The sequence below is a fragment of the Neoarius graeffei genome, chromosome 7, assembly GCF_027579695.1.
Source record: "Neoarius graeffei isolate fNeoGra1 chromosome 7, fNeoGra1.pri, whole genome shotgun sequence".
Classification (NCBI taxonomy): Eukaryota; Metazoa; Chordata; class Actinopteri; order Siluriformes; family Ariidae; genus Neoarius; species Neoarius graeffei.
In genome coordinates, this window is record NC_083575.1 from 33,949,374 (window position 1) to 33,967,861 (window position 18,488).

Genomic DNA, 18,488 nt, shown 5'->3' on the forward strand with positions numbered 1-18,488 from the left:
ACACCTTTATTATCTCATATCTCATTATCTCTAGCTGCTTTATCCTGTTCTACAGGGTCGCAGGCAAGCTGGAGCCTATCCCAGCTGACTACGGGCGAAAGGCGGGGTACACCCTGGACAAGTCGCCAGGTCATCACAGGGCTGACACATGGACACAGACAACCATTCACACTCACATTCACACCTACGCTCAATTTAGAGTCACCAGTTAACCTAACCTGCATGTCTTTGGACTGTGGGGGAAACCGGAGCACCCGGAGGAAACCCATGCGGCCACGGGGAGAACATGCAAACTCCGCACAGAAACCCCTTTTCCACCAAATCAGTTCCAGGGTTGGTTCGGGGCCAGTGCTGGTTCACAACTCGTTCAACTTGCGAGCCAGCTGAGAACCAGTTTGCTTTTCCATAGCTCGTGGTGCCACGTCATTACGTCGCTGTATACGTCAGTTACGTCGCTATGTTTGCTTAAACCTTGGCACGAATATCGAAGCAAAAACAACGCGGAAGAAGCAGCAGCAACAACAATAATGGATGACTTCGCGTTTGTACAGCTGCTGCTTCTCGGCGCTTAAAAATGGCGATCTTTCACGGTCTTGTTATTGTTGTTGGTCTTAACAACTCCGCCCCCTCTGCTGACATAAGCGGTTCTTTCTTCTGGCCCAGCAGAGAGTTGGTGCTAGCCTGGAACCGGTTTTTCTGGCCCCAGAGCCAGTTCTTTGTCAGTGGAAACAGAAAACCTGGTTCCAAACTAAGCACTGGCCCCGAACCAGCCCTGGAACTGCTTTGGTGGAAAAGGGGCAAGAAAGGCCCTCGCCGGCCACGGGGCTCGAACCCGGACCTTCTTGCCGTGAGGTGACAGCGCTAACCACTACACCACCGTGCCGCCCTAATGACAAGTATTTCATGTTTCAAAATAAACGGCATAATGGTGACTGAATGACGACAAGTTTATGGTCCTGGAAAACAACCAAACTGTCCAAAACCTCCTCAATAGCACTTGTTTTCATGGTCCAACATACAATATAGATAAAACAATCATGTAAAAACGCATTATACCACAGCTCAACTGAATTCTCAAATCTGAACGACAGCTTTGTATTAATGTGACTCCTGCTAGGCTTGTAGTACGAGTCCAACTCGTGCCCTAATTTTTAAGGGCTCATGACTCGACTTGGACTTTAGCACTGATGACTTGGACTCGTGCATTAACTGCATTTGGACTCGTAAATTGGAGACCAATTTTTTTTCCTTTTTTGTAACATGCCATAATTTGGCATACGATATTTATATTGACATCAAGTTTTGTGCTAATTTCGTGCAAGAGTCTCACACCTGCGCGCCTTGGCACGTGCATCAGATACACGCTCAGGTGCACTCCGGACAGCGCACGCGCCAAGCGAACTCTCATGCGCGTGCCGTAAATGACTCACACCTGCACAGGATTAAGGCGCAGTCAGCGCGCCAATATAAAAACTGTGAAAACGCACGCACTTTGCAAAGTATTGAGTTGCGCTGCTGACACATTACTGAGCCTCATTTCCTTGTTCTGTTTCTTGATCCCCGATTTCCTGTTTCTGGTCTTTGACAGCCTGTTTCACCGTTTTTATGATTTTGCCTGCTGTTCTGGATTGTTTACCTGTCTTCACTTGTATTAATAAAAACACATCATCTGTACTTACAGCCGTCTCCCAACCATCTCTGACAGAATACTTCACACTCCCTGACAAAAAGAAAGCACATTCACCTGTTCATACGTCATGTTCAGGGACAAACTAGCGTTAACGGTGCTGAAACAGCCGCCGTCAAATGGTGCAGTTGGAGTCTTGTTCTTGGACTCGACTCGAAATTTTTTTTAATGACTTGGACTTGAACACTGGAGACTCGAGACTGGACTCGGACTCCAGGTTTAGTGACTCGACTACAACAGTGACTTGTGCGAATACGTTATTTGTTTCTATAGTAACAGCATAGATATAGTAGAAGCTCCATATAAACCAAGCCTAATAATGAATTTTTTTTAAAAATATTATTTAACAAAGAAAAGTCCTTCCTAAGGAGAAGTAGTTTGTGTCATATTTACAGAAGAAACCTCAAGTGTCTGTGCTTTGTAACGTTTCCCAGCAGGGGAAAGTCTTCAGGACAGAGGAACTGAACGCTTACTAGTTTCTTGGGAACATGACAAGCTGCTTTGTAATAGCTGGAATATATCACTTCTACCGCTATACAAAATAACCTGCTTCATGTCGGGTCATTTCACACCAATCTGGTGTGTATGATTTTCATACAACGTAAGGTGGATCAGGGCGGCACGGTGGCGTAGGGGTTAGCGCTGTCGCCTCACAGCAAGAAGGTCCGGGTTCGAGCCCCGTGGCCGGCAAGGGCCTTTCTGTGCGGAGTTTGCATGTTCTCCCCGTGTCCGCGTGGGTTTCCTCCGGGTGCTCCGGTTTCCCCCACAGTCCAAAGACATGCAGGTTAGGTTAACTGGTGACTCTAAATCAGGGGTGGGTAATTATTTTTTCCATGGGGCCACATGAGAAACAGAAAATTTTGTGGCGGGCCGGACCAAAAGACTGAACTAATTCTGCATAATATTAATTGTATTTCTTTATATAAAGCAATAAATAATTGTCTTTACAAGCTGCTAAGACTGGTAAGAGGATGGAAAAAACGAGGTTGCCTTTCAAAAAAATGTCATTTATTCAATCAAATTTCCCAAAACAATGGTTAACAAAATGTGAATGTTTGTACCATTTTTTTTTTCAGTCACATTCACCCCAAACACAATAAAGACATCACAATATTGTCTTTCTACTCCAAATATCAAGCAGGATACATCATATTATAATAATGATGCCCACATTTGTAGTTTAATCACCTCATTTGGTGTTTTGCTCTGGCGCCTGCTGGTGACGTCACACGATGTGATTGGCTGGACCGTTTGAAGGATGACGTGCAAGTTTGTGGTTGGTCTGGACAAATTACGGAAGTAGTTATCGCGGGATTAGGTTTCGTGGGATTTCATGTCATGTTCATGTCGGGCGCATTGCGTTTTTGTTGAACACAACTTCAAAATAAAAGCAATGCACATTCAGTGCATGCATGAGGTAAAATTAGAAAATACGTTTATTTTGTAATTTCTAATTAACCTTACGCGGGCCGGTCAGAATGAACCAAAGGGCCGGATGCGGCCCGCGGGCCGTAAAATGCCCAGGTCTGCGCTAAATTGACCGTAGGTGTGAATGTGAGTGTGAATGGTTGTCTGTGTCTATGTGTCAGCCCTGTGATGACCTGGCGACTTGTCCAGGGTGTACCCCGCCTTTCGCCCGTAGTCAGCTGGGATAGGCTCCAGCTTGCCTGCGACCCTGTAGAACAGGATAAAGCGGCTACAGATAATGAGATGAGAGAAGGTGGATCAAGCTGTTATTCCAAGTATGTAGAAACCTAATAACAGTATAAAAAGACAGTTACACATGATTCTGCAAATGCCCCCTATTTGTAGAGAGAGGATTTCAAGCCACCTTGAAATGCAAAAGTGACTTTGGGATGAGGGGGAAAAACAAAATCACCATGATGTATTATTTTACAGTGAGCAGCAGGCAGAAACCGTGACGCATGGAAATGCGATGCGCATCAGTCAGAAGCCAGATTTCCATTGTGGCTTTGAATAAACGGAAGCAATATTTTAAAAATTTTGACCACCCACACAACAGACCTCTTCAACTCCACTGGAGTGCTGTGATCATGTGGTTCGAAATGGGTAAACAAGCGCCTACACGCCTCATGTATTTGCATGGATTATCTGGATTCATGAACTACAAAGTCTGAGATATAGCTCAAAATGGTACATTATTGCATAGCTTATGGCTGCAATAACAATTCAACTGATAGTAGTCCATCATTTCATTCTTTTCCAAGCAATAAAAGACCTCAGGAGGTAAGAAATTATTAAATTTACAAACGAATTTGCGTTGTTTGGTAGTTGTGTGCGCTGTAGCACTGAAACCTTCGTTTACCACACTTTGAAAGATGATTTGCAATCGTCATTGTGGATTCTTGTCATTTTATTGAGTTGTTTTTTTATTTTTGTCCAAATTATATCACTGGCCGCACTAGTAGATCTATTCGTGACCGCCATTTTGGATTTGTTTACACCCATTTCAGATCACGTCATCTTGAGTCCGAGGATGTCTACTGTGAACGGTCTGTGTTTCCACTGTGTGATGTTATACGATTAAACCAGATGAACAGGGCAGTATTGCTGCATTCATGTGCTATGGGAAGATGATATTTTCCAGTTGGGAAGTGGTATTTACCAGTGTGTTGTGTTCACATGCTTTTGTTGTTGTTGACAAATTAAAGATGGTGGACCAGATTCAAGTTAGCAATAGTTAGTTAGCTATCGTTAGCAATAGCGTCTGCTCTGGATAGGTAAAAACAAGCCATAACAACACATTTTTAAAGGAAACGGATTTCTAACGTATTATATTACACTTGTTAATGACGCAACATTGCATAGACACAAAAAACTGCCCACTAGTACAAGTAAAAAAAAAAACTTTAGTAGCGTACAATGCTTAACATTCAAGTGTCTTGTACTGCTCGCCGCCATGTTGAAAAGGTTAAAGTTCATCTCATCTCGGCAACTCGTGTATCAAAATTTTCTACGAGTTGCCCAGTGGAAAATACCACAAGAGGGGGCGTTCATGTGTGCTTTCCATGTCGGCGTTTGGTATTTACCATAATTCCCATAGCACATGAACGCAGCATAAGACTGTGGTTGGACTGTTGAGGGAGGTGTTCAGCAGCCCACAAAAAGAAGCTTCAACATCGGCCTGTCCCGTCAGCTAACCGATTAGATCTTGGACCCCGTCCACACGTAGCCGGGTATCTGCTAAATCGAAGATATTTTTCTACGTTTTGGCCTGTCATCCACATGAAAACACATCAAAAACGAATATTTAAAAAAACTCTGAGCAAAGTGAACATTTTTGAAAACTCCGTGTATGCCTTTTCGTGTAGACAGAGATAACCAGAGTTTTGCGTTTTAGAACGTCACAATCTGCACCAAAAAAATGACGACAAATCTGCCCTGATGTCAAACGTGCGACCTTTGTTTACTGCAGAAGCCAGATTAAGTTTATACTCCAAAATTGTGTTTAGAAGCAATTCTGTCTCCAAGTCTGTCCAGATGAACGAGCTTGGCGCCATGTTTTATGTTTAGGCGGAAGTGACGCCAACAGAGATCTATTCTGATGTGATTTGGGGAAATAATGCCATCTAACAGGTTTGGAATGCTTATGAATGTGATTGAAAACGCAGATGTTATGTGTGGAAGGGATTTTTTTTCGAAGACGAGGTGGTGTGGATAAAACATTTTTATAAACGGAGGGGGGGAAAATGTTCGGTTTTAAAAATACCCGGCTACGTGTGTACATGGCCTTGAGCGACTAGTTCAGGCCGTCTTTTCAACCACACGATTAGATCTTGAGCGACTAGCTCAGGCCGTTTTTTTTCAACCACACGATTAGATCTTGAGCGACTAGCTCAGGCCGTTTTTTTTCAACCACACGATTAGATCTTGAGCGACTAGCTCAGGCCGTTTTTCCTCAACCACACGATTAGATCTTGAGCGACTAGCTCAGGCCGTTTTTCCTCAACCACACGATTAGATCTTGAGCGACTAGCTCAGGCCGTTTTTCCTCAACCACACGATTAGATCTTGAGCGACTAGCTCAGGCCGTTTTTCCTCAACCACACGATTAGATCTTGAGCGACTAGCTCAGGCCGTTTTTCCTCAACCACACGATTAGATCTTGAGCGACTAGCTCAGGCCGTTTTTTTTCAACCACACGATTAGATCTTGAGCGACTAGCTCAGGCCGTTTTTTTTCAACCACACGATTAGATCTTGAGCGACTAGCTCAGGCCGTTTTTTTTCAACCACACGATTAGATCTTGAGCGACTAGCTCAGGCCGTTTTTTTTCAACCACACGATTAGATCTTGAGCGACTAGCTCAGGCCGTTTTTCCTCAACCACACGATTAGATCTTGAGCGACTAGCTCAGGCCGTTTTTCCTCAACCACACGATTAGATCTTGAGCGACTAGCTCAGGCCGTTTTTTTTCAACCACACGATTAGATCTTGAGCCACTAGCTCAGGCCGTTTTTTTCAACCACACGATTAGATCTTGAGCGACTAGCTCAGGCCGTTTTTTTTCAACCACACGATTAGATCTTGAGCGACTAGCTCAGGCCGTTTTTCCTCAACCACACGATTAGATCTTGAGCGACTAGCTCAGGCCGTTTTTTTCAACCACACGATTAGATCTTGAGCGACTAGCTCAGGCCGTTTTTTTCAACCACACGATTAGATCTTGAGCGACTAGCTCAGGCCGTTTTTTTCAACCACACGATTAGATCTTGAGCGACTAGCTCAGGCCGTTTTTCCTCAACCACACGATTAGATCTTGAGCGACTAGCTCAGGCCGTTTTTTTCAACCACACGATTAGATCTTGAGCGACTAGCTCAGGCCGTCTTTTCAACCACACGATTAGATCTTGAGCGACTAGCTCAGGCCGTTTTTCCTCAACCACACGATTAGATCTTGAGCGACTAGCTCAGGCCGTTTTTCCTCAACCACACGATTAGATCTTGAGCGACTAGCTCAGGCCGTTTTTCCTCAACCACACGATTAGATCTTGAGCGACTAGCTCAGGCCGTTTTTCCTCAACCACACGATTAGATCTTGAGCGACTAGCTCAGGCCGTTTTTTTTCAACCACACGATTAGATCTTGAGCGACTAGCTCAGGCCGTTTTTTTTCAACCACACGATTAGATCTTGAGCGACTAGCTCAGGCCGTTTTTTTTCAACCACACGATTAGATCTTGAGCGACTAGCTCAGGCCGTTTTTCCTCAACCACACGATTAGATCTTGAGCGACTAGCTCAGGCCGTTTTTTTCAACCACACGATTAGATCTTGAGCGACTAGCTCAGGCCGTTTTTTTTCAACCACACGATTAGATCTTGAGCGACTAGCTCAGGCCGTTTTTCCTCAACCACACGATTAGATCTTGAGCGACTAGCTCAGGCCGTTTTTCCTCAACCACACGATTAGATCTTGAGCGACTAGCTCAGGCCGTTTTTTTCAACCACACGATTAGATCTTGAGCGACTAGCTCAGGCCGTTTTTTTCAACCACACGATTAGATCTTGAGCGACTAGCTCAGGCCGTTTTTTTCAACCACACGATTAGATCTTGAGCGACTAGCTCAGGCCGTTTTTCCTCAACCACACGATTAGATCTTGAGCGACTAGCTCAGGCCGTTTTTTTCAACCACACGATTAGATCTTGAGCCACTAGCTCAGGCCGTTTTTTTCAACCACACGATTAGATCTTGAGCGACTAGCTCAGGCCGTTTTTCCTCAACCACACGATTAGATCTTGAGCGACTAGCTCAGGCCGTTTTTTTCAACCACACGATTAGATCTTGAGCGACTAGCTCAGGCCGTTTTTCCTCAACCACACGATTAGATCTTGAGCGACTAGCTCAGGCCGTTTTTCCTCAACCACACGATTAGATCTTGAGCGACTAGCTCAGGCCGTTTTTTTCAACCACACGATTAGATCTTGAGCGACTAGCTCAGGCCGTTTTTCCTCAACCACACGATTAGATCTTGAGCGACTAGCTCAGGCCGTTTTTCCTCAACCACACGATTAGATCTTGAGCCACTAGCTCAGGCCGTTTTTTTCAACCACACGATTAGATCTTGAGCGACTAGCTCAGGCCGTTTTTCCTCAACCACACGATTAGATCTTGAGCGACTAGCTCAGGCCGTTTTTTTCAACCACACGATTAGATCTTGAGCGACTAGCTCAGGCCGTTTTTCCTCAACCACACGATTAGATCTTGAGCGACTAGCTCAGGCCGTTTTTCCTCAACCACACGATTAGATCTTGAGCGACTAGCTCAGGCCGTTTTTTTCAACCACACGATTAGATCTTGAGCGACTAGCTCAGGCCGTTTTTCCTCAACCACACGATTAGATCTTGAGCGACTAGCTCAGGCCGTTTTTCCTCAACCACACGATTAGATCTTGAGCCACTAGCTCAGGCCGTTTTTTTCAACCACACGATTAGATCTTGAGCGACTAGCTCAGGCCGTTTTTCCTCAACCACACGATTAGATCTTGAGCGACTAGCTCAGGCCGTTTTTCCTCAACCACACGATTAGATCTTGAGCGACTAGCTCAGGCCGTTTTTCCTCAACCACACGATTAGATCTTGAGCGACTAGCTCAGGCCGTTTTTCCTCAACCACACGATTAGATCTTGAGCGACTAGCTCAGGCCGTTTTTCCTCAACCACACGATTAGATCTTGAGCGACTAGCTCAGGCCGTTTTTTTTCAACCACACGATTAGATCTTGAGCGACTAGCTCAGGCCGTTTTTTTTCAACCACACGATTAGATCTTGAGCGACTAGCTCAGGCCGTTTTTTTTCAACCACACGATTAGATCTTGAGCGACTAGCTCAGGCCGTTTTTTTTCAACCACACGATTAGATCTTGAGCGACTAGCTCAGGCCGTTTTTTTTCAACCACACGATTAGATCTTGAGCGACTAGCTCAGGCCGTTTTTTTCAACCACACGATTAGATCTTGAGCCACTAGCTCAGGCCGTTTTTTTCAACCACACGATTAGATCTTGAGCGACTAGCTCAGGCCGTTTTTTTTCAACCACACGATTAGATCTTGAGCGACTAGCTCAGGCCGTTTTTCCTCAACCACACGATTAGATCTTGAGCGACTAGCTCAGGCCGTTTTTTTCAACCACACGATTAGATCTTGAGCGACTAGCTCAGGCCGTTTTTTTCAACCACACGATTAGATCTTGAGCGACTAGCTCAGGCCGTTTTTTTCAACCACACGATTAGATCTTGAGCGACTAGCTCAGGCCGTTTTTCCTCAACCACACGATTAGATCTTGAGCGACTAGCTCAGGCCGTTTTTTTCAACCACACGATTAGATCTTGAGCCACTAGCTCAGGCCGTTTTTTTCAACCACACGATTAGATCTTGAGCGACTAGCTCAGGCCGTTTTTCCTCAACCACACGATTAGATCTTGAGCGACTAGCTCAGGCCGTTTTTCCTCAACCACACGATTAGATCTTGAGCCACTAGCTCAGGCCGTTTTTTTCAACCACACGATTAGATCTTGAGCGACTAGCTCAGGCCGTTTTTCCTCAACCACACGATTAGATCTTGAGCGACTAGCTCAGGCCGTTTTTCCTCAACCACACGATTAGATCTTGAGCCACTAGCTCAGGCCGTTTTTTTCAACCACACGATTAGATCTTGAGCCACTAGCTCAGGCCGTTTTTCCTCAACCACACGATTAGATCTTGAGCCACTAGCTCAGGCCGTTTTTCCTCAACCACACGATTAGATCTTGAGCGACTAGCTCAGGCCGTTTTTCCTCAACCACACGATTAGATCTTGAGCGACTAGCTCAGGCCGTTTTTTTCAACCACACGATTAGATCTTGAGCGACTAGCTCAGGCCGTTTTTCCTCAACCACACGATTAGATCTTGAGCGACTAGCTCAGGCCGTTTTTTTCAACCACACGATTAGATCTTGAGCGACTAGCTCAGGCCGTTTTTCCTCAACCACACGATTAGATCTTGAGCGACTAGCTCAGGCCGTTTTTTTTCAACCACACGATTAGATCTTGAGCGACTAGCTCAGGCCGTTTTTTTCAACCACACGATTAGATCTTGAGCGACTAGCTCAGGCCGTTTTTCCTCAACCACACGATTAGATCTTGAGCGACTAGCTCAGGCCGTTTTTTTTCAACCACACGATTAGATCTTGAGCGACTAGCTCAGGCCGTTTTTCCTCAACCACACGATTAGATCTTGAGCGACTAGCTCAGGCCGTTTTTTTCAACCACACGATTAGATCTTGAGCGACTAGCTCAGGCCGTTTTTTTCAACCACACGATTAGATCTTGAGCGACTAGCTCAGGCCGTTTTTTTTTCAACCACACGATTAGATCTTGAGCGACTAGCTCAGGCCGTTTTTCCTCAACCACACGATTAGATCTTGAGCGACTAGCTCAGGCCGTTTTTTTTCAACCACACGATTAGATCTTGAGCGACTAGCTCAGGCCGTTTTTTTTCAACCACACGATTAGATCTTGAGCGACTAGCTCAGGCCGTTTTTTTTCAACCACACGATTAGATCTTGAGCGACTAGCTCAGGCCGTTTTTCCTCAACCACACGATTAGATCTTGAGCGACTAGCTCAGGCCGTTTTTCCTCAACCACACGATTAGATCTTGAGCGACTAGCTCAGGCCGTTTTTTTCCAACCACACGATTAGATCTTGAGCGACTAGCTCAGGCCGTTTTTTTCCAACCACACGATTAGATCTTGAGCGACTAGCTCAGGCCGTTTTTTTCAACCACACGATTAGATCTTGAGCGACTAGCTCAGGCTGTTTTTCCTCAACCACACGATTAGATCTTGAGCGACTAGCTCAGGCCGTTTTTTTCAACCACACGATTAGATCTTGAGCGACTAGCTCAGGCCGTTTTTTTTTCAACCACACGATTAGATCTTGAGCGACTAGCTCAGGCTGTTTTTCCTCAACCACACGATTAGATCTTGAGCGACTAGCTCAGGCCGTTTTTTTCAACCACACGATTAGATCTTGAGCGACTAGCTCAGGCCGTTTTTTTCAACCACACGATTAGATCTTGAGCGACTAGCTCAGGCCGTTTTTCCTCAACCACACGATTAGATCTTGAGCGACTAGCTCAGGCCGTTTTTTTCAACCACACGATTAGATCTTGAGCGACTAGCTCAGGCCGTTTTTCCTCAACCACACGATTAGATCTTGAGCGACTAGCTCAGGCCGTTTTTCCTCAACCACACGATTAGATCTTGAGCGACTAGCTCAGGCCGTTTTTCCTCAACCACACGATTAGATCTTGAGCGACTAGCTCAGGCCGTTTTTCCTCAACCACACGATTAGATCTTGAGCGACTAGCTCAGGCCGTTTTTCCTCAACCACACGATTAGATCTTGAGCGACTAGCTCAGGCCGTTTTTTTCCAACCACACGATTAGATCTTGAGCGACTAGCTCAGGCCGTTTTTTTTTCAACCACACGATTAGATCTTGAGCGACTAGCTCAGGCCGTTTTTCCTCAACCACACGATTAGATCTTGAGCGACTAGCTCAGGCCGTTTTTTTTCAACCACACGATTAGATCTTGAGCGACTAGCTCAGGCCGTTTTTTTCAACCACACGATTAGATCTTGAGCGACTAGCTCAGGCCGTTTTTTTCAACCACACGATTAGATCTTGAGCGACTAGCTCAGGCCGTTTTTTTTCAACCACACGATTAGATCTTGAGCGACTAGCTCAGGCCGTTTTTTTCAACCACACGATTAGATCTTGAGCGACTAGCTCAGGCCGTTTTTCCTCAACCACACGATTAGATCTTGAGCGACTAGCTCAGGCCGTTTTTCCTCAACCACACGATTAGATCTTGAGCGACTAGCTCAGGCCGTTTTTCCTCAACCACACGATTAGATCTTGAGCGACTAGCTCAGGCCGTTTTTCCTCAACCACACGATTAGATCTTGAGCGACTAGCTCAGGCCGTTTTTTTCAACCACACGATTAGATCTTGAGCGACTAGCTCAGGCCGTTTTTTTTTCAACCACACGATTAGATCTTGAGCGACTAGCTCAGGCCGTTTTTTTCAACCACACGATTAGATCTTGAGCGACTAGCTCAGGCCGTTTTTTTCAACCACACGATTAGATCTTGAGCGACTAGCTCAGGCCGTTTTTCCTCAACCACACGATTAGATCTTGAGCGACTAGCTCAGGCCGTTTTTTTCAACCACACGATTAGATCTTGAGCGACTAGCTCAGGCCGTTTTTTTCAACCACACGATTAGATCTTGAGCGACTAGCTCAGGCCGTTTTTTTCAACCACACGATTAGATCTTGAGCCACTAGCTCAGGCCGTTTTTTTTTCAACCACACGATTAGATCTTGAGCGACTAGCTCAGGCCGTTTTTCCTCAACCACACGATTAGATCTTGAGCGACTAGCTCAGGCCGTTTTTTTCAACCACACGATTAGATCTTGAGCGACTAGCTCAGGCCGTTTTTTTCAACCACACGATTAGATCTTGAGCGACTAGCTCAGGCCGTTTTTTTCAACCACACGATTAGATCTTGAGCGACTAGCTCAGGCCGTTTTTCCTCAACCACACGATTAGATCTTGAGCGACTAGCTCAGGCCGTTTTTTTCAACCACACGATTAGATCTTGAGCGACTAGCTCAGGCCGTTTTTTTCAACCACACGATTAGATCTTGAGCGACTAGCTCAGGCCGTTTTTTTTCAACCACACGATTAGATCTTGAGCCACTAGCTCAGGCCGTTTTTTTTTCAACCACACGATTAGATCTTGAGCGACTAGCTCAGGCCGTTTTTCCTCAACCACACGATTAGATCTTGAGCGACTAGCTCAGGCCGTTTTTTTCAACCACACGATTAGATCTTGAGCGACTAGCTCAGGCCGTTTTTTTCAACCACACGATTAGATCTTGAGCGACTAGCTCAGGCCGTTTTTCCTCAACCACACGATTAGATCTTGAGCGACTAGCTCAGGCCGTTTTTTTCAACCACACGATTAGATCTTGAGCGACTAGCTCAGGCCGTTTTTTTTTCAACCACACGATTAGATCTTGAGCCACTAGCTCAGGCCGTTTTTTTCAACCACATGATTAGATCTTGAGCGACTAGCTCAGGCCGTTTTTTTTTCAACCACACGATTAGATCTTGAGCGACTAGCTCAGGCCGTTTTTTTCAACCACACGATTAGATCTTGAGCGACTAGCTCAGGCCGTTTTTCCTCAACCACACGATTAGATCTTGAGCGACTAGCTCAGGCCGTTTTTTTCAACCACACGATTAGATCTTGAGCGACTAGCTCAGGCCGTTTTTTTCAACCACACGATTAGATCTTGAGCGACTAGCTCAGGCCGTTTTTTTTCAACCACACGATTAGATCTTGAGCGACTAGCTCAGGCCGTTTTTTTCAACCACACGATTAGATCTTGAGCGACTAGCTCAGGCCGTTTTTCCTCAACCACACGATTAGATCTTGAGCGACTAGCTCAGGCCGTTTTTCCTCAACCACACGATTAGATCTTGAGCGACTAGCTCAGGCCGTTTTTTTCAACCACACGATTAGATCTTGAGCGACTAGCTCAGGCCGTTTTTTTCAACCACACGATTAGATCTTGAGCGACTAGCTCAGGCCGTTTTTTTTCAACCACACGATTAGATCTTGAGCGACTAGCTCAGGCCGTTTTTTTCAACCACACGATTAGATCTTGAGCGACTAGCTCAGGCCGTTTTTTTCAACCACACGATTAGATCTTGAGCGACTAGCTCAGGCCGTTTTTTTCAACCACACGATTAGATCTTGAGCGACTAGCTCAGGCCGTTTTTTTCAACCACACGATTAGATCTTGAGCGACTAGCTCAGGCCGTTTTTCCTCAACCACACGATTAGATCTTGAGCGACTAGCTCAGGCCGTTTTTTTCAACCACACGATTAGATCTTGAGCGACTAGCTCAGGCCGTTTTTTTCAACCACACGATTAGATCTTGAGCGACTAGCTCAGGCCGTTTTTTTCAACCACACGATTAGATCTTGAGCGACTAGCTCAGGCCGTTTTTTTCAACCACACGATTAGATCTTGAGCCACTAGCTCAGGCCGTTTTTTTCAACCACACGATTAGATCTTGAGCGACTAGCTCAGGCCGTTTTTTTCAACCACACGATTAGATCTTGAGCGACTAGCTCAGGCCGTTTTTTTTCAACCACATGATTAGATCTTGAGCGACTAGCTCAGGCCGTTTTTCCTCAACCACACGATTAGATCTTGAGCGACTAGCTCAGGCCGTTTTTCCTCAACCACACGATTAGATCTTGAGCGACTAGCTCAGGCCGTTTTTTTCAACCACACGATTAGATCTTGAGCGACTAGCTCAGGCCGTTTTTTTCAACCACACGATTAGATCTTGAGCGACTAGCTCAGGCCGTTTTTTTCAACCACACGATTAGATCTTGAGCGACTAGCTCAGGCCGTTTTTTTCAACCACACGATTAGATCTTGAGCGACTAGCTCAGGCCGTTTTTTTCAACCACACGATTAGATCTTGAGCCACTAGCTCAGGCCGTTTTTTTTTCAACCACACGATTAGATCTTGAGCGACTAGCTCAGGCCGTTTTTCCTGAACCACACCCCCGTTTGCTAGAGAGCTGTGATTGGACAGCAATTTCCCATTTCCTGGTGGCACGATTTCACGAGTCATGAACGAGACACAAAACAATGAAATGATTTTCCGTGTCACTGGGTCGCATTCTCTTCATATCTCACAATGAAAACCAAAAGTGACTTATGCATTGCATTTCCACGTGTCATGGTTTCTGCGTGCTGCTCACTGTAAAACAATACATCATGCTGATTGTTTTTCCCTTCATCCCAAAGTCGTGTTTGCATTTCAAGGTGGCATGAAATCCTCTCCATATATTTGAGCCCTCTAATCTATAAAAGCTACACCATACACACCTAGACACGTAAGCAAGTGTATGCAAGCACACAATGTGTTACTTTATTGAGGTTTAGTATTTGATAACTACCATAGGGGATATAAATAGCTACAGTCAGTCAAACCTCTACATTTGTAAGATGTTTAAGAAAATAGCATGGCATTGATTAATCTGAGATTCTTTAAATATTACAGACAAAGTCAGGATTAATTTAGCTGAACGAGCGCAAAACGTACACTGCTCTTACTCATTCGGTGACACTGGGCATACCCAACAACCTGTTCTCTCCTCCCCCCAATCTGTCCCTCTGAGTTATATGTCGATCCTGACCTCTTTTGCTCCTCGGACCTGCCTGATCCATTCCGATGCCCTACATCTGGCTGGAGTCTCATCACGTCGCTCCTGCGGAGGACGGCCCCATAAGGACAGTCGAAAGTCGCACTTGGAGGACGCTGTGGACACTTACAGTAATGCTTTTATGTCTGAGGGCTACAGCTGACTTGCTAACTTTAGGACTGCAGTTGTCAAACAGTTTTGCACTCAAGTTTCCATCAGTGAACAGTTTATAACTTCAACAAAACAGATTTCATGTTCAAACTATAATGAATTTCCTGGTTACACAGTTGTACTTTGTGACTCTATAGGACACTGTTATAGAAGCGAGTTATTTATAAATCACGCTGTCCGTTATCACCCAGATGAGGAGGAGTTCCATTTTGAGTCTGGTTCCTCTCGAGGTTCTCTCCTCATGTTGCCTGAGGGAGTTTTTCTTGCCACAGGCTTGCTCATTGGGGATAAATTAGAGATAAAATTAGCTCCTGTTTAAAGTCTTTAATTTTCTGTAAAGCGGCTTTGCGACAATGTCTATTATTAAAAGCGCTATAAAAAACTTGACATTTTCCAGATTAGTTTCAGAGTAACGGATCTAAAATTTGTGCATTACTTCCACCTTGGATCATGTTATCAGACTAGCTCACGAAGCCTACTTTCTGGAACGGACCCCAGGAGTTCTCAACTCTAATCCTGGAGGTTTTCTTTCCTCCCACACACCTGATCCACGTCTTGAGAATTAGTATTTGCAGCTACGAAAACTTGAAAACCTGTACGGCAAAGAGTTCCTTTTTAATTTAGTTTCCTATTCTATGGCAATTTAAAGACAGTTAATCAAGACAGAAGCTTTTAGAGTGAACGAGCTTGTACATAACCGGCAGGTCTGCTGACCAACCATATTCAGCTGATTCAAGCAAGCAGCGCAGGGTTTCTTTAAAATGCTTTTCCAAACAAATTCTAAATTCAGAGAGCAACAATTCAAGTCAGAGCCCAGGCTGTGTGTCCCCCCCCCCAGGCCTTAGTGCTGTACTGCTGGCCAGCTCTCTCTCTCTCTCTCTCTCTCTCTCCCTCCCTCCCTCACACACACACAGAGATCACATAGTTCCACCTGCTGGTCAAAAGCAGTACTTCAATAGCTCCACTGCATAAAAATAAGAAAATGGAGGTGTGATGCTACTAGTCTGGCTAACGCGACTTCAAAGCTCTCTGAGCTATTGGTCTGGCCAAAATATTAAGCCCAACCGTTTCCCAGAGCCCGTGGTTGACCCGCCTCCCTGAAATGCCTCAGTTTGCTACTGGTCGAAGCCAGAAAAGGCTGTGACGAAGCTTAAACCAATCACATCACTCTTTCCTCTGACGTATGTGACGCGACGGGGCTAACTGGTAGATTAAACTCTTACCGAAGCCGGTCGGGAGCAAGGCGAAAACGTCCTTCCTTTCAATAAATACCTCCAGGGCTGCTCTTTGCTCCGTTTTCAATGAGAACTTCCCGTTGAATGCTTTCAATACAGCGTCTATGCGTAATAGATGCGGAAGCGTGAATGAAGCGCTTCCGGCATAGATTCTGTAAACAATCTATGGCTTCCGGTCGCAGTTCTCCTACGTCAGTGCCTTGAACACGCCTCTACCCAGGGCCGTTGGAGATGCTCAAAGTTGATTGGTTCCTGATTTTTCGGGAGCTTGGAAGAGCTGTAGATAGCTTGCCTGGCCAGACTAAGCTCGCAACAGGCCCTCGTGTTGTGTCACGCTTAGGATGGGCGGGCCCAGGCTATGATGCTACTGGACATCAAGCAGAATGTGCTTTTAAGCCTCAGTCACAACCGGCCGTACGTGCTCCTACGGCCGGTCTACGTGCAAAAAACGCAAGAAACGCACGGAGGGCACACGTGTGACGTGCTGATTTTCGAGCCGTAGACCGGCCGCAGAGGTTCTTTGTCATGTCAAACAAACTCTACAGGCGCTTACGTTTTTTTTCAGGTTGCAAGACAAACTTACGGCCAATGTGCGTCTTTCTCCACGAACAAAAAAAAACGCAGCGATTTTGGAAATGCCAAAAATCGCACGGCCAAAAAAATCGTACGTCCGGTTGTAACCTAGGCTTAAGAAAATACTCAACACCAATAGCACATCATAAGAATGTTCCTGATGTAGTTGTGTGTTAGATTGTGTGATTATAGATGGGGCGTACTCACAGAGAGCTTGTCCACATCCCCTTTAAGCACGCGCTCGAGATAGAGCTGCTTGAGTTCCCTCTCCAGTCGAGATGGCAGGCCTGGATACATGGTAGAACCGCCTGAGAGAACAATGTGTTTATAGAACTCGGCCCTAAAGGAGGGAAGGAAAGGCACGGTCACATGTTTATATCAAAGAAAAAAAATTAAAGGGAGAGATAAAGGTGTGGCTTGTAATGTTTCATAACAGTGCTGTTGAATTCTCAAATCTGACTGATCAGGTGGTGTTGATTAATTGTCTATCGCTGTTGCTCTGACAATACTTGGTCACGTCAGGCTCTGTGTGCGAGACGCGTTACATAGAATAGTTTAACACATTCAGTAGTGAAGTGGAGCGATAAAACTAACTTGCTGTATATAAATTAGTGTAAACATCTCTGAAGCAATAAACCTGGATTAAGAACACCAGAAGGGCCAGAGTCCAGCAGTCTGAGGATTTCCTTACTCCAACTCATCACTTCATTCCCAAGTTTTAATGAGTGTTCGAACACATAACACCATGCTGGACTTTGACTACCCCAGGCTTGGGCACCTCTGAAATACACCGACTTTACCTGGTGTCGATATCTGCTGCCTGAATGGTGTTGAAGAGCAGCTCAGCAACTCCCACTCCCTCCACGTTAATCAGATGAGGCTGGAAAAGAGCCTCAGGGGCCTCAAACCTCTCCCCTCCGACCTTTATCACTCTGCCATCAGGGAGCTACAGAAAAAAAAAAAAATCTGAAATTAAATGTTATTTATGATGGGACAAGTCAACCAGACAATTTTAAAATAATCAGGGTAAAAATTTCCATCTTAAACTGCATCTTAAACCCCGATTCCAAAAAAGTTGGGACAAAGTACAAATTGTAAATAAAAACCGAATTCAATGATGTGGAAGTTTCAAAATTCCATATTTTATTCAGAATAGAACATAGAGGATGTTTAAACTGAGAAAATGTATCATTTAAAGAGAAAAATTAGGTGATTTTTAAATTTCATGGCAACAACACATCTCAAAAAAGTTGGGACAAGGCCATGTTTCCCACTGTGAGACATCCCCTTTTCTCTTTACAACAGTCTGTAAATGTCTGGGGACTGAGGAGACGAGTTGCTCAAGTTTCGGGATAGGAATGTTAACCCATTCTTGTCTAATGTAGGATTCTAGTTGCTCAACTGTCTTAGGTCTGTTTTGTCGTATCTTCCGTTTTATGATGCGCCAAATGTTTTCTATGGGTGAAAGATCTGGACTGCAGGCTGGCCAGTTCAGTACCCGGACACTTCTTCTACGCAGCCATGATGC

The 18,488-nt window shown here is 45.1% G+C and overlaps 1 protein-coding gene across 1 annotated transcript in view; it reads right to left on the reverse strand.

Moving 5' to 3' along the window:
• actr2b (actin related protein 2b) overlaps positions 1-18,488 on the reverse strand; it is a 67,723-nt gene that overhangs the window by 1,985 nt on the left and 47,250 nt on the right. Inside the window, exons 7-8 of the mRNA XM_060925532.1 lie at positions 17,761-17,906; positions 17,168-17,300 (exon numbers count right to left, since the gene is read on the reverse strand). Coding sequence (XP_060781515.1) covers positions 17,168-17,300; positions 17,761-17,906 — 279 coding nt within the window. The remainder of the gene's footprint in view (positions 1-17,167; positions 17,301-17,760; positions 17,907-18,488) is intronic.